A 13,806-nucleotide genomic window follows, 5' to 3' on the forward strand; every position below is an offset into this window, starting at 1 on the left:
CTCTCTGTTCTTTCCCAGAGCCAGCCGAACAAGGAGAATTGTGCGAGAAAAGGATTTCGGGGACTTTGTGTAAGACCGGCTTCAACCGTGCTGTCTCTTGACCAGCCGAATCTGGCAACTGGCTGGGATACCGCAGACAGCTTATGGGGGGGCCTATAACCCTTGCGATGAAGAATCCTGCGTATGCAAATCTCCCATACGAAATAGATGCACGCCCGAGCTAGTGTTGGTTGTTGTTGTGTGCCCGTTGTGGACCTAAAGGCGAATAGCAAAACGGACCAAGTGGGACCTTTCGTGGAGTAAGAAGAGGGAAAAGAAGCAATGAAAAAGACGAGAAGCTTGGGAGTGTTGCAGAAGTTTTGTTGGAATGTAACAACTTGACTCGCTCAATAGACGTTACCTTACCTAAAGTTTTACTCTCAGCTCAGACAGTTCATCCAATTTCAGAGTCTTGAGAAGTCAACACAACAAGACATGAACTGACATGCCTTTACCTGCCCACCTGAATATTCCCATGTGACGAGTACTCATTCCGAGCGGATTTCCCAAGCTAGACTCTCGCTCCGTCGACCGTTGACGCGCACTGGCATGATGTAAGTCGGCGAACCAACCAACCGACCGGCCGGCCACCTTGCGCCGGCTCGCAGCAACTTGCAAGACCAAGGGCCGAGTTGGCAACTGTACATGCAAGGGCCGGAGCCATGATGCCTGGGGGTGGAAGGGTTGCGGGGGGCCACCATCTCGGCCAAGGCTGCCAAGATCCAGGCTACGATGTGCAACGTCTAGCCACTCAACGGACGCGCAGTCCGCACCGGACCCTTGCCGGTGCCGACTCCAAGTGGAGATGAAGCTGCAGGTCTGTTGGACCGGTCAGGTCCTCTCCTCTCTCCTGTGACTACGGAGTACTGCGTGTGAGTGACTTTCTCGTGTTGTCCTAACTCCAAAGTCCATGAGACTCTTTGGCAACGGCTCCGAACATGGCAACCTCGCCTCCAGGATTGCCCCTAACCCATCATCTCCCACGAGGAGGTCAGCATTGTTCATCTCCCTCGGACGGGGTCTCGTCTCTTGTGGGATTTCCTCCAATGCCTGTTATCGACGAGCACATCTGACCAATTCTGGGACCCCAGACAAAGGATGCTTGCGACGCATCCGCCGCTATCAGTTGTTTTGGGGTGCTCTCGGCCGTCAATATTGGACTCTTCCTCGTCCTGGACCTTTTGCCCCCTTCGCGCCCCCCCTCTTCTGGCTTCCTGAGAAAGGCATGGGTTATACAGGTAATGCAGAAGAGCCCTTGCAAACATTGCCTCTCGGCCGTGGACCGTGGATGCTTTGACCTACGTTAATCCGCAATAAGGTAATGCCTCCCAGACGTACAGCAAGACTATTGCCATCGAGCCCACTCCTGCCCGCTATTATACCTCGTCGTCCACCGTTCGATTCCCTTCTAGGTGGCATAGCAAGGCCATTTCCATGTTGGTTCTCGTCGTCTGCAAACGGGTCTCCCACCGCTTCGGCCTCTCTGCCGCCCCTTCCAGTCGTCTAGTATCAGTCCAACGTTCCATTTGCTCATCTCGGTCTCCACGCGTTCACCCCGCTGTCGCCGTTGGGAGAACCGCGAATTAGATCTGCGAGGTCTTATATTTGAAGCACTTCGTCCCATCTCTATTGATTGTCCCTTCCTGCTCCCCATCCGTCCATCAGCAGTACTCGCGTCTGAATCCACGTGGCAACCATGTCTTCGATGCGTTCCCTCTTGACGGCGGCTCTGCTGTCTGCTGGCCACTTGGCTGCGGCTCAGACGATCGTCGTCGACGGCCAAGAAGTTGGTAAGTACTACACTACCTGCTTGAACCATCAAGGACTGAAGTGACTGACTTATACCCCTTAGCCGCCGACGCCTCGACCGTTGCCCCGGCTGCTGAGGTTGCTGACGTCTCCATCGCCAGCACCTCCGCCGGTCTCTCTGACGGGGAAAAACTTCAGCTCACCGATGCTGTCCTCTCGAACCTCACAGCGCTCCAGCTGTCTAACATCTCCCTGTTTGGCTTCGAGGACGGATCCTCGGTCGAGAAGAGATCGCTCTTTGGTCGATGCAAGACATACCCCGGAGACATACTGTACCCGATCGGTCTCGTCTGGAACATCTTCGATCTCCTCCTGGGCGGCGCTCTCACCAAGACCATCCCTGAGGCCTCTGTCTGCTATGACGACTTTGGCAATTATGACCAGGCCAAGTGCGACTTCTTGACCGCCAACTGGGTCAACGGGTCGTACTACCACACCGAGGACCCCACGGCCATCAATGCCGTCCTCTTTGAGGGCCTGAACTGCATGCCCCCAACTGTCAACGTCGGTGAGACCAACTGCAAGGTTGGTGGTCTGCCCTCCTACGTCGTCGAGGCTACCACCGTCGCCCATGTCCAGCTAGCCGTCAACTTTGCCCGCAACCTTAACCTCCGCCTCGTCGTCAAGAACACTGGCCACGACTTTGGCGCAAAGTCCACCGGCTACGGTGCTCTGTCCATCTGGACACACAAGTTCAAGAACATTGACTTCTACGAGAGCTACCAGCAGGACTCGTACAGCGGCCCTGCTTTCAAGCTCGGCGCCGGCGTCCAGGCGTATGAGATCTATGAGGCTGCCAACAAGTACGGTGTCACCGCTGTCGGAGGAGAAGGCCAGACCGTGGGTGTCATGGGTGGTTACGTCCAGGGCGGCGGACACAGCCCCATGTCCGGTCTGTACGGCATGGCCGCGGACAACGTCCTCTCCTTCGAAGTCGTCACTGCTGACGGCCGCTTCGTAACAGCCAGCGAGTCCCAGAACCCCGATCTCTTCTGGGCCATCCGCGGTGGTGGCGGCTCGACGTACGGCGTCGTCACCTCTGCTGTCGTCAAGGCGCAGCCCAAGATGAACATCACCACCATGACCTTTGCCTTCTCCAGCGGCGAGAACCTCACCACCGACCAGTTCTGGACCGCGCTGCGCTTCTACTTTGACGGCTTCGTCGAGTACGCTGTCGACAACGCCAGCTATGGATACTTCCGCATCCAGAACCTCGGCACCTCCTTCGCCTTCGACATGGGCCCGTGGTGGGCTCCCAACATGACAAAGGCCGAGCTCAGCGAGCTCGCGGCTCCCCTCTTTGCTAAGTGGGCCGAGATTGGCCTCGTCGTCGAGCCCGTCTACACCGAGTACGACAACTTCTACTCCGCCTGGCAAAACTCGTTCCCGTTGGAGCCCTGGGGATCCAACGCCATCCGCCAAGCCAGCCGTCTTTTCCCCAGAGCCAACTGGGAAGACGAGACTAAGCTCAACGCAACCTTTGAGGCCATCAAATCCGTCTCCGAGGAGGGCGGCTACATCGTGGCCTTCAACATGATGGCGGCGCCCAAGACGGGATACCCCGACAACGCCGTTAACCCGGCGTGGCGCGAGGCTGTCATGCATTGCATCACAGCCGCCCTTTGGGACCCGACCGCCAACGAGACCGTCATCAAGACGGCCAGCGACAAGCTCACCTTTGACTGGATGCAGCGCTGGCGCGACGTCTCCCCCGGCGCGGGCGCGTACATGTCCGAGTCGGACTACATCGAGCCTGACTTCACCCAGGCCTTCTGGGGAACAAAGTACGAAAAGGCACTGGAGCTTAAGAAGAAGTATGACCCCAATGACGTCTTCTACGCGCAGAACGGTGTTGGGTCCGAGAGCTGGGAGATGTCGGAGATGATTATGGGCAACTTGCCTTCGCAGAACAGCAAGTTGTGCCGCAAGCAGTAGTCTGTGTTTGTTTTGTTGTGTTGAGTAATTGAGCCGCCAGGGATGCCTCAGGTGGTCTTGAGACTTCTTTGTAAATATTGCTGCTGTATATAAGAGTGGCTGGCATGACATGCTGCCTAGGCCTTAGAACGTAGATTGTGAGATGATCTCACCAGGCATTAGAGTAGCGAATACTGCGTCCTAATCCATCATCTTCTTGAACCTGGCCTTTGGTCTCGTTCCATAAGCGAGCTTGATTCTGACGAGAGTGACTATGACTTAGCCCCTTGAATTCCTTGACGCAAAGCAGACAGAACGGATCATGATTTTTCAAGTTTTATCCGGGCTGACCTGATAAAAGATATCACTTTATTAAACGCGAATGGTCTTGCCGGTTCTGGGAGACACTCGAAGAATCTTAACCTCAGTGTGTTCATTAAGATGGGATATTTTGAGAGACTCTCTCCACTCTCTCCCTGTTATAAGAAATGTTGACAGCAGCAGCCAAAGCAACAACAGTATACATGCCAAGTGACATAGCCCCCTTCAGATAATTAGATGTGCCGCGTTTCGTCAAGGACGTGATGACAACCAGCGTGGAAAGAGCATAGACCAAACCCTGGAAATACCCATAACGTAAGTCCATAGCCTCGTCACCAACAGTCCATCCAAGCATGACCAGAGATGGGATCACAAAGAAAGCAATCTGAATGCTAGAACCTGTTGTGATGCGGATGGCGAGATCCATCTTATTCCTGACGGCCATGATAACGGCAGTAACGTTTCCTGTCGCGTTACTCATGATTGGAATAAGAATAAAGGTGCCAAAGCTCTTGGTGATATGAGTTATTTGAAAGATACTGTTCAACAGATGACTGGCGCAAACAGCGACGCAACATGCGGCAACAGTCAGTAGTGTAAGAGCAGGAAGGAGTGTTATGATCGGATCTTCAGCCTCTTCGTCGTAGTGCGAAACGTCAACAATAAAGATGTTGGTGTGAGTGTGTAGATTCAATATGAGGTATAGTATGTAAAGTAGCAAAAGGATGATAGAAATGCCGCGGGAGAGGGAAATGGTGGCTTGTCGGACTGATTCATGATCAACAGGGTAAAACATAAAGTGAAACTAATTCAGAACGTTAGTTTAAGACAGGAGGTATATGGAATGAGATGCTTACTGCAGTAGGAAGAAACAAGAATGCTGAAGATACAACTATCAATGAACGAGTGGTTCGTACTCCGATAGGAGAAAAGCTTTGTTGTATGCCCTGAGTATCCAATACATCGCGCATATTGAGAATGTTCCCGATGAAGAAGCACATGCCCATGAAAAGAAGTAAGCTAGAGAGTATCGAGCCCAGCATAATTGACTGAACAGTGTCAATTTGGCCATTTCTCAAGGCAACGGTTCCAATGATTAATTCAGCAATATTGCCTAGAAGAGCATAAATTATGCTTCCAGGAACGTCAGGCAAGTTAAGTGACGCCTGCTTGGTTGCAAACTCTAACACTACGGTAAGAAGAGAGATGGCTGTCAGATTGACCGCAAAAACTCGGTTCGGATGCCAATCATGCCTTCCAGTAAAGATACCGAGTGGTAGCATTACTAGAAGAAATGTCACATAGCCTATAACACAGTAAGTTAGCGAGTAAACAAGATGAAAGTATTGGCTCACGCGACGGAAGGGGTCAAGTAAGACTTACATGCCAAAAGAATTTTACTTTTGACGCCCCAAACTCGTGATGGATGGCTCAAAATAGCACCGGCGATATTGGAGTTTGGATCATACGTCAAATCCAAGTGAGGCCTGACGTTCCTGTGGTAGCCGTCGCCTTCAATCATGCAAATATTGCTGAGGGCCAGGTGGTTTTCATGATCTAGGAGCGGCGATTCCTCATCGATCGTGTCTCCATACCCATTGCGTTGACTGGTCATGCCACAAAGGCGAATGTTGCCGAGAGGGCGCTGGTCTGACATGTTGCGGTGATAATCACCTGAACTGCTAGGTAGCGTGACCATGAAAGGTCATTTTTGGATGATGTATCATGCGACTTATGAGATTTTTATCATTAAAGGTGTCCTTCTATCGAGCGAACGAGGGAGGGACGGGAAAGAAGATAGAAGGAAGGCATTGCACGGTATGAGGCGACTGTAATACAAACCAGGCGGGGTAAGGCGAACCAGGCACCTGCCAAGCGATGCTGGCAGTTACTCATCATCAAACGAGGCTGACTATGAACACGTGAAGGGCTCAATACTCAGCCTGTTTTCGGTTGACCAACACGCTTACGTGCGTCTGGTCACCTCAAGATACAACAATGATGCCCGACTGACATTACCCCCTCCACTCCTTCTATCTCACTTCGAGATCGACTACGGTGCACTGTAATCTGCAGTTCGAAGTGAACTGAAACTCTGAGCATGTGGCTCGTCAACACTGACAGCTTGGCGTTGAAAGAGGTGTCGGAGCCTTCCTCGATCAAGTATGCCATCCTGTCGCATACCTGGGAGGACGACGAGGTGACCTTTCAGGACTTTCAAGACGTCGAACAAACTGGGGCGAGGTATAAATCCGGGTTCTCCAAGATTGAGAAGACATGTGAGCTTGCGCGCCAACGAGGTCTCCAATATGCGTGGGTGGACACTTGCTGTATCGACAAATCGAGCAGTGCAGAACTAAGCGAAGCTATCAATTCCATGTTCTCATGGTACAGGGAGTCCACCGTCTGCTTTGTTTTTCTGTCAGACTTGCCGGCGTCCGAGAGATTGATCGAACAAGTGGACTTGTCATCTATCTTTCCCTACGCTCAAAAGACATTTGCTGCCTGTCGATGGTTCACTCGAGGCTGGACTTTACAAGAGCTCATTGCTCCGAGCGAGGTGGAATTCTTCGATTCACAATGGGGATGGTTCTCTCGAAAAGCCGATTGCCTCGATAAGCTGGAAGAAATTACCGGCATACGTCGCTCAGTCCTGGAGTCCTCCTCAAACCTACGGCAGACTCCGATAGCGGTTAAGATGTCCTGGGCAGCATCTCGGAAGACGAAACGTGTTGAGGACCGCGCCTACTCTCTTCTCGGCATTTTTAATATCAATATGTCAATGATATACGGCGAAGGATCCAAGGCTTTCCGTCGCCTTCAAGAGGAAATATCCCGGGAGACGAACGACCTGTCCCTGTTCGCGTGGAGGGGCCCTGCCCAAGAGGATGCGGGATATCAGAGGTTCAGGGGCATCTTCGCGAGGTCTCCAAGCGAATTCAGCACCTGTTCAACATTGCAAAGATCTGGCACCAAACAGGACTCACAAAGCGAATTTACTCTCACCAACAAAGGTGTCCGGTTTGAGACGAAGTTATACAAGCATGCACAGGGCGCGTACGTCATGTATCTGGGGTTTAACATGCGAGAAAACACACCAGTCTGCATCATTCTCACACGCACAGCAGAAGGTTTCATTCGCAGCGAACCTTGGTCGTTGATATATGAGCACTCCTGGAGCCTGTCCAGGATTCACAACACTTTCACGATCCATGTCCAAAAGGACGTCAGCGTTCATGAAGATGCCCTCTTCTACAGGCAGAGGCACAGGTCATTTCACATCAACATAAATCTTCAGACATCTCTCAAGCTTGAACAGCTTGAGTCGTATCCGGAATATCCGTGGGACGAGGTCCATTCAAATTTTATCTCCAGCAATCCTGAAGAATCGTATGCTGCCAGGCTGAAGTTCTTAATCCGCGATACCGACAGTAACTTCGACGAAACCTTTCCTCTGACTCTGACGTTGGGATGGGCCAGTTCGCATCAACAGCCCTTCGCTGTACTTTACGGTTCTGAAGGGTTGGTGAACACTGCCAAGCTAGCGATCAGGAACATCCTCCCGGACAGCTTCCCAGACCTTGTTAAAGACGATTTATACTGGGGCAGTTCGTATGAAGAGAGCTTCGAAAAGGCACTCTCGAGGATTTATACGAACCCTCAATTTCAAGCTACGGAGGTACAGTTCGTCACCAAGAAGACAATGATTCTGCACCGTGGTGTTAAAAAGAACTCAGCTTTCGTCGCTACATTCAGGGTCGAGTTAGAGACGCAGCGGGATCACAACAATATAATCACCTACCATGCTTCTCTTTCTGGTAAGATCTCGAAAGTGGAGGGTCGCACTGCCATGTTGGCTTTGAGATCAACATGATCAAATTCAAGTTGATGGTCGAGATTTGTGTGTTCTATGTCGCTCGATTTCCTGTAAAACTAATCTTACCTAAGGTTGATATGTCATTTTCTGAGGGCGAAGTATAAGGTGACTAGCTATCTCTACAGTAAATAAGAAGGACACCGTCTCCGGTGTTCGGGATATCAACTTAGACATTCTGATGAATATTCATCGCTATATATTTCATTCAAATCTTTGATTCTATAAACTGTTGCCTTGATCGGTCGAATTTGTGTCACTCAATTATCAAACATAAACCTTGGAACGACAGGTGACTGTGAAGTTCAAAAGAGCCATCGGTAACTACAACACTTAGTCAACAGAAGCGACGGTGAAGATGTCAACAGCGACAAGAGGAATCGAGAAGTAGCGCGCAAGTGTCTGTTTTTATTATTCTACTCCTGCTGCCGCTCGTTTCCCCCCCGAAACTGGAATTGCCCAGAAGTACAACTCCTCAGCTGCTAGCGAAGAAAGATGGTTGTGATGAAAGCCAGCGAGAGGCTAATGGGAGGAAGCAAGGTGGAGGTACGTACTGACCACAAGACCCGCTTAATATTCACGCTAGTCCAAAACGGAGCATGCGCATAACCTGCCTTGCGAATTTCAAGGTGACATCTCTCGAATTTCCATCCAAACACAGCTTCACGAAGGCAGCCGATCATCATGGCCTCGATCGCGGCATCACTGGCCTCGGCCCTCCCGACACCCAAGTACACTGGCGAAGATGAGGAAGCTCCCTCACGCGCCCTGCAACGCGGCCCGCGTATTGTCGGCGCCGGCCAGCTGGACGAGACGCAAATCGTGCTGAAGCGATCGGGCCCTCCACCATACCAACAGCGAGCAGGATGGCGACCACGAGGACCCGAAGACTTTGGCGACGGCGGCGCGTTCCCCGAGATACCGATCGCTCAATACCCGCTCGACATGGGGAAGAAGGGCGCGACGACCAGCAACGCGCTCGCCATCCAGGTCGACGGCGAGGGCAAGCTCGACTACGGGGCCATTGCGCGTCAGGGCCACGCCGAAAACCGAATCGTCCATACTTCCTTCAAGGATCTGATTCCTCTCCGCCAGCGCGCCGATGCGGGAGAAATCGATCTGAGCCGGCCGAGTCAAGAGGAGGTGGAAGCGACGGCGGAAAAGACGAAGAATGCGCTGGCAGCGCTGGTTAGCGGTGCCGTGGCCGCCCAAAAGCCAAAGACGCTCAGTGTTGGAAAGCGAAATGACCCGACATTTGTGCGATACACGCCAGCGAACCAGATGGGCGACAACTCGACCAAGCTGGACCGTATCATGAAGATTGTAGAGCGGCAAAGGGACCCGATGGAACCCCCCAAGTTCAAGCACAAGAAGATCCCTCGTGGACCGCCAAGCCCGCCACCCCCCGTCTTGAGATCGCCGCCGCGAAAGCTGACGGCTAAGGATCAGGAGGACTGGCGCATCCCTCCGCCTGTCTCCAACTGGAAGAACCCCAAGGGTTTCACCGTCCCCTTGGACAAGAGATTAGCGGCCGATGGACGCGGACTCCAGGACGTGGCGATCAACGACAAGTTTGCTCAATTCTCTGAAGCACTGTACGTTGCAGACAGACACGCCCGCGAGGAGGTCAGACAGCGTGCAGCCATGCAGCAGCGTCTGGCAGAGAAGGAGAAGGCGCAAAAGGAGGAGAACCTCAGAATGCTGGCCCAGAAGGCTCGCGAAGAAAGGGCCGGCGGCGGCAGACGGGACTCACGATCACGGTCACGGTCACGCAGCTACAGCGATTCAGACTCGGAAGGTTCGGACGGCTCTGAGGACTCTGAGATCCGGGAGAGAGAAAAGGCACGAAAGGAGCGTATGCGCGAGGAGGAGAGGAAACTTCGGCAATCACGCATGGGTGCCGAGAGGAGAGTCCAGGTCATGGCAAGAGAGCAAAACCGCGACATTTCGGAAAAGATTGCTCTGGGTCTCGCCAAACCTACCCAGTCCAAGGAAACCATGTATGACTCGAGACTTTTCAACCAGTCCAGCGGCTTCGACAGCGGCTTCAACGAGGACAACCACTACGACAAGCCGCTCTTCGCAGCGCAGGAGGCCATTGGCAGCATTTACAACCCGCGAGCCAACATGGACGACGAGGACGACGAAGCGGCAGGTGATAAGGAGATGGCCAAGATTCAAAAGACCAGCCGGTTCGGCGAGGCTTTGGGTAGGGGGACGTTCAAGGGTACAGAAGATGTCGAGGTTAGTAATCCGTTTCAAACAAAAGCAAAGGGCAGTGCTAACAAATGTTTCACACAGGCGAGAGAGGGACCGGTGCAGTTTGAAAAGGATGCCGGGGACCCCTTCAACGTGGACAAGTTCCTGTCCGAGGTGGAGCAAAACTCTTCGTCCAAGAGGGGGTACGGCCTTCAGGATGACGATTCCCGGCAGCCGAAGCGGGCGCGAGTGGAAGAGGATGATGATTAAACAAGGCTGGATATCATCTTTCCATGTAGCCGAAGAAAAGCTTTTGGGTTACCTAGGTAGTTGTACGACAGTGCGGGTGGGACTTGTTTTGACTGGCATCGAGATGGGCGGCCTTATTTGGGGTATCGGAAACAGCCTCATAAACTGCAAAATTGCAGTGCATAATGCAATTAAAAGCAGAAATTCAATTTGGGCCTACATGCAGAGACGTGGTGAAGAAACATTGGATGATTGCGTAGACTTTCATGGCCCTTCCTTGTGTTTTAGGGCGAAAATTCTGTTGAGATTGGCTCGAAGCCGACTGGGTGAGTTGGCCTAGCGACGCTGGTTGTTTCAAAGACGGCGAATTCATGCGGACTTTTATCATCAGACTGGTTGCAAACTCATGCTCTCTTCCAAGACAAGGCCGAGAACCGGACGAGACGGACGGGAACATTGGCATCTGGAGCGAACGACTGGCTGGCTGCTGGGTTTGACAGGCAAACAGGCCTCTTGAGTCGGTAAAACTTGTCAGAGTTGGGTGTCGGCGGGAGTGACAGTCATGGCCGGCGAGGGGCACAGCGTGGGGTGTCATTGGTGGTTTTGCATGGTGGTCCGGGTGTTGAACCAAGATTCAAGACATCAGGCGAGCCAGGGGAGGGAACAAAAGTTGGGACGAAGATCAGGCAGTGTTGTGGGAAACGTGGGTGGTGGCTGGAGCATTGGACGTTCCGGGCCTATAATTAAAGTCCGTATTGTGTTTGGTAGGTATCTTGGTATAGTAGGTAGCTTTGGTTGACAGGTTTTGGTGTTGAAACAGTTGCTTTCTTACTCTCGTGGCTTTTTAAGCTCCGAGTCGGAGACTTTTGCCAATGCCTTGGCTGTGAGCCAACCGGCTTTAAGGAATGTGACTGTTCATACTTTTCTTGAAGAGGTAAGAGTTTACTGTCTAAGAGGGTTGCGGGGAAAGCAGCGAAGAGTAGTAAAAGGTGGGTTACCGTGAAGTATGAAGTGAGGAGAGTTGATGTTTTGCTTTGGGCATCGTAAGACGACGCAAAGAGGAGAAACATCAGCGGAGAGAAGGGGAATAAGTAAGAGCTGTTGTAAGCTTAAATTTGTCCAACCACCAGCCGAACGATTTCCAGAGTTTGACCTCACATATACATATTAGGCTTCATGTTCGCATCACGCAGGTCAGGCTTTCCGGGCTGTTTGTAACCCAGTTCTAATGTTCACTCAAACCCCTCCAACTCCCCGATGGATAGGTCGCAGATGTCAAATTGTTGATCAGTTCTCCCGATCTTGTTCCACGAGTTGATCTGGGGGCGTTGCAGGAGGCCGGAGCGGCAAGCCGAACGTGATCCGAATTCGAATTGGCGTATACCCAGGCGCAGATCAATCACGAAATGGTTCGCCGCACATCAGCAGTCGATCCTTCAATGCGGCTCCCAGTCATGTCAGGTACGCGGACTGCCTGTGAGACATTGGATACCTGGCAGCTGTTCCGTATATTCTTGCTCATTTACTCGTTTCTTTCATTCCCAGTTCCGATTCTAGATGTCTCTTGATAGTCGCCCTCGTTCAAGTTGTATCATAACCCCCACTGAGATCAAAGTGTCGGCTTGAGAAGAGGGCTGATAATCTACCTTTCTTCCCATCACCTGTAAACTAGGGTCTTGCGAAAGTAATTCCATGATTCAGAGAAGGGTAAAAGACATCGGATCGAGTGATCGGAGAGGAAATAGAGAACAGACAGACCACACGCTTGACATAGTTCCTCGGGCGTTCTGACTGATTGACTGAGAAAAGGCAATGCATACGACTAGCTGCGCGGGTCCCATTCCATTGACTTCAGAGTTCAGGGCTTCACGGGCGGTCCAACTTGGCTCCTGTCGCCAAGCCCTTTAGTGCGGGTGGTGCTTGCAATGCTTGGGGGTTCGGCCTTCAAGCCGTGCCCTGCCTACCCCTGATGCGAGAAGCCAAGTTTGTCTCCTCCCAACTTCAACTTCCTTGTCTTTCGTGTCTTCCTAGATCCAATCCAATGCATGTCACATCGGACAGCGTCGACGTGCATCCGTTATGAGGCGCTATGAAGCGTCGATCCTGCCGGCTGCTTCATCCAACATCGACTTCAACCCCGTCTCTCTTTCTCACCATCTCGTGCGGCGACAACGACGACAAGAACCAAGACTTGGGATACATCATGTCATGCCTCTTTGACACCGACGTCTACCATCATCTCCCACGCAGCAAAGACGAGAATGAGATGCTGTCTGGGAGCCGAGGCAGGTCACTGACATTGGCACTCATACCTGGGAACGCACTCGCATTCGTTCGCTCTTCATCTCGAGACTGCAACAAAACCTGACATCCGGTCCTCCTTTCGGGCTGAGGAGCAAGCCCTGGCTCGAACTTTGACGCTGGGCAATGCCCAATCTAAGTATCTCTGTCGTGAGTCGTCCGTGCATCACATTTCCACGCTGGCCGAGGAACCCCGGCACTGCCTCCTGGACTCTGAGCCACGAGCCAGAGCCATCCATCCCATCTATGTTTCTTGTCTTCTTCTTCGAACCCTGCAACGGCAACGCTGTAGGCGCCCCCTTTGGATGTTCCGTCGCTGGCCCCCCTCACCTCGAATACCCCTTCCTTCATGCCCCAAGGGTTGTCTCTGCCTCTAAAGCATGAATAAGAAGCTTCTTCCCAGACACGACACCCCGGACGCACTGGCGAGCTTGCAGAGACAGCATGACTTTTGACAGGACTTGACTTTCCTCGCAATGCACCTCGGGTCTGACTCCAGGGCCGGCCCACAACTCCACCCCAACCTTACTCACCCCGGTGCCCCCATCTTCGCTCCCAAAGACCCGGCCTGTCAAGGTCGGCAGTCAGATATCCCTGCTTCCTCGCAGAAGCCCCATGAGGCGCCTGTCTGATGGTTCTCACCTCCTCTGCTTCTCTTGGTACCGGTAGCCCTTCTCGGTACCATCATCCAGTTTACATCCGAGCCCGTGCTTGGCGCCGGCGCGCGGAGGTGCCAGTGATCTCCAGGGGATCATCCATACCTCGGACGCACAGCTGAAGCTCAATTGCAAAGTTGGCGGTTGCTTGCTTGCTGGGCACCGTGTATCATGTCTCGCCCCCCGCGTCATCGTGGCCTCTTGAGGGAAAGAGAAAAAAAAAAGGTTGCCTGTCCGTGAGGAACCACGATCGATGCTTATTTCTCCAGGTTTCCCACCTCTAGCTGCATCATGTAAGACCTCCCTTCTCTCATCTCTTCTCCATCGCATATTCAGCGCCTCTTGGCGGTTACGATTACCTTGCTTTTTAATATCTTATTATAATTTTACTTCAAGCCTCTGAGAGGACTGCGCCGCTTTATCTACACCACCATCCTTACCACA

The 13,806-nt window shown here is 52.5% G+C and overlaps 4 protein-coding genes across 4 annotated transcripts; 3 read left to right on the forward strand and 1 right to left on the reverse strand.

Moving 5' to 3' along the window:
- Window positions 1-1,735: 1,735 nt before the first annotated feature.
- Window positions 1,736-3,783, forward strand: BDP81DRAFT_306973 (FAD binding domain-containing protein; the record flags this gene model as incomplete). The annotated part of the gene is made up of 2 exons (XM_060583323.1): window positions 1,736-1,829; window positions 1,892-3,783. The coding sequence occupies 2 exons, from the start codon at window positions 1,736-1,738 to the stop codon at window positions 3,781-3,783; spliced, it is 1,986 nt and encodes a 661-aa protein (XP_060451629.1).
- A 415-nt stretch (window positions 3,784-4,198) lies between these two features.
- BDP81DRAFT_456523 (uncharacterized protein) lies at window positions 4,199-5,740 on the reverse strand (the record flags this gene model as incomplete). Its single annotated transcript, XM_060593182.1, has 3 exons — window positions 4,199-4,888; window positions 4,941-5,389; window positions 5,467-5,740. 3 exons carry the CDS (start codon window positions 5,738-5,740, stop codon window positions 4,199-4,201), a joined length of 1,413 nt encoding a protein of 470 aa, XP_060451630.1.
- Window positions 5,741-6,089: 349 nt separating this feature from the next.
- On the forward strand, window positions 6,090-8,153 carry BDP81DRAFT_412969 (heterokaryon incompatibility protein-domain-containing protein). Its single transcript, XM_060589255.1, has 2 exons — window positions 6,090-7,760; window positions 7,819-8,153. The coding sequence occupies exons 1-2, from the start codon at window positions 6,185-6,187 to the stop codon at window positions 7,848-7,850; spliced, it is 1,608 nt and encodes a 535-aa protein (XP_060451631.1). The 5' UTR covers window positions 6,090-6,184; the 3' UTR covers window positions 7,851-8,153.
- A 488-nt stretch (window positions 8,154-8,641) lies between these two features.
- Window positions 8,642-10,426, forward strand: BDP81DRAFT_456525 (SKIP/SNW domain-containing protein; the record flags this gene model as incomplete). The annotated part of the gene is made up of 2 exons (XM_060593183.1): window positions 8,642-10,201; window positions 10,259-10,426. 2 exons carry the CDS (start codon window positions 8,642-8,644, stop codon window positions 10,424-10,426), a joined length of 1,728 nt encoding a protein of 575 aa, XP_060451632.1.
- Between the last annotated feature and the right edge of the window lie 3,380 nt (window positions 10,427-13,806).

Source organism: Colletotrichum phormii (assembly GCF_030913505.1).
Source record: "Colletotrichum phormii strain CBS 102054 chromosome Unknown BDP81scaffold_1, whole genome shotgun sequence".
In the NCBI taxonomy this organism is placed as follows: domain Eukaryota; kingdom Fungi; phylum Ascomycota; class Sordariomycetes; order Glomerellales; family Glomerellaceae; genus Colletotrichum; species Colletotrichum phormii.

Excerpts from the sequence above, each read along its gene's own strand:
- BDP81DRAFT_412969 (XM_060589255.1), top strand. The coding sequence starts at position 6,185 with ATGTGGCTCGTCAACACTGACAGCTTGGCGTTGAAAGAGGTGTCGGAG. Across the intron at positions 7,761-7,818 it reads CCCTCAATTTCAAGCTACGG|AGCTTTCGTCGCTACATTCA; the intron begins AGGTACAGTTCG and ends TAAAAAGAACTC.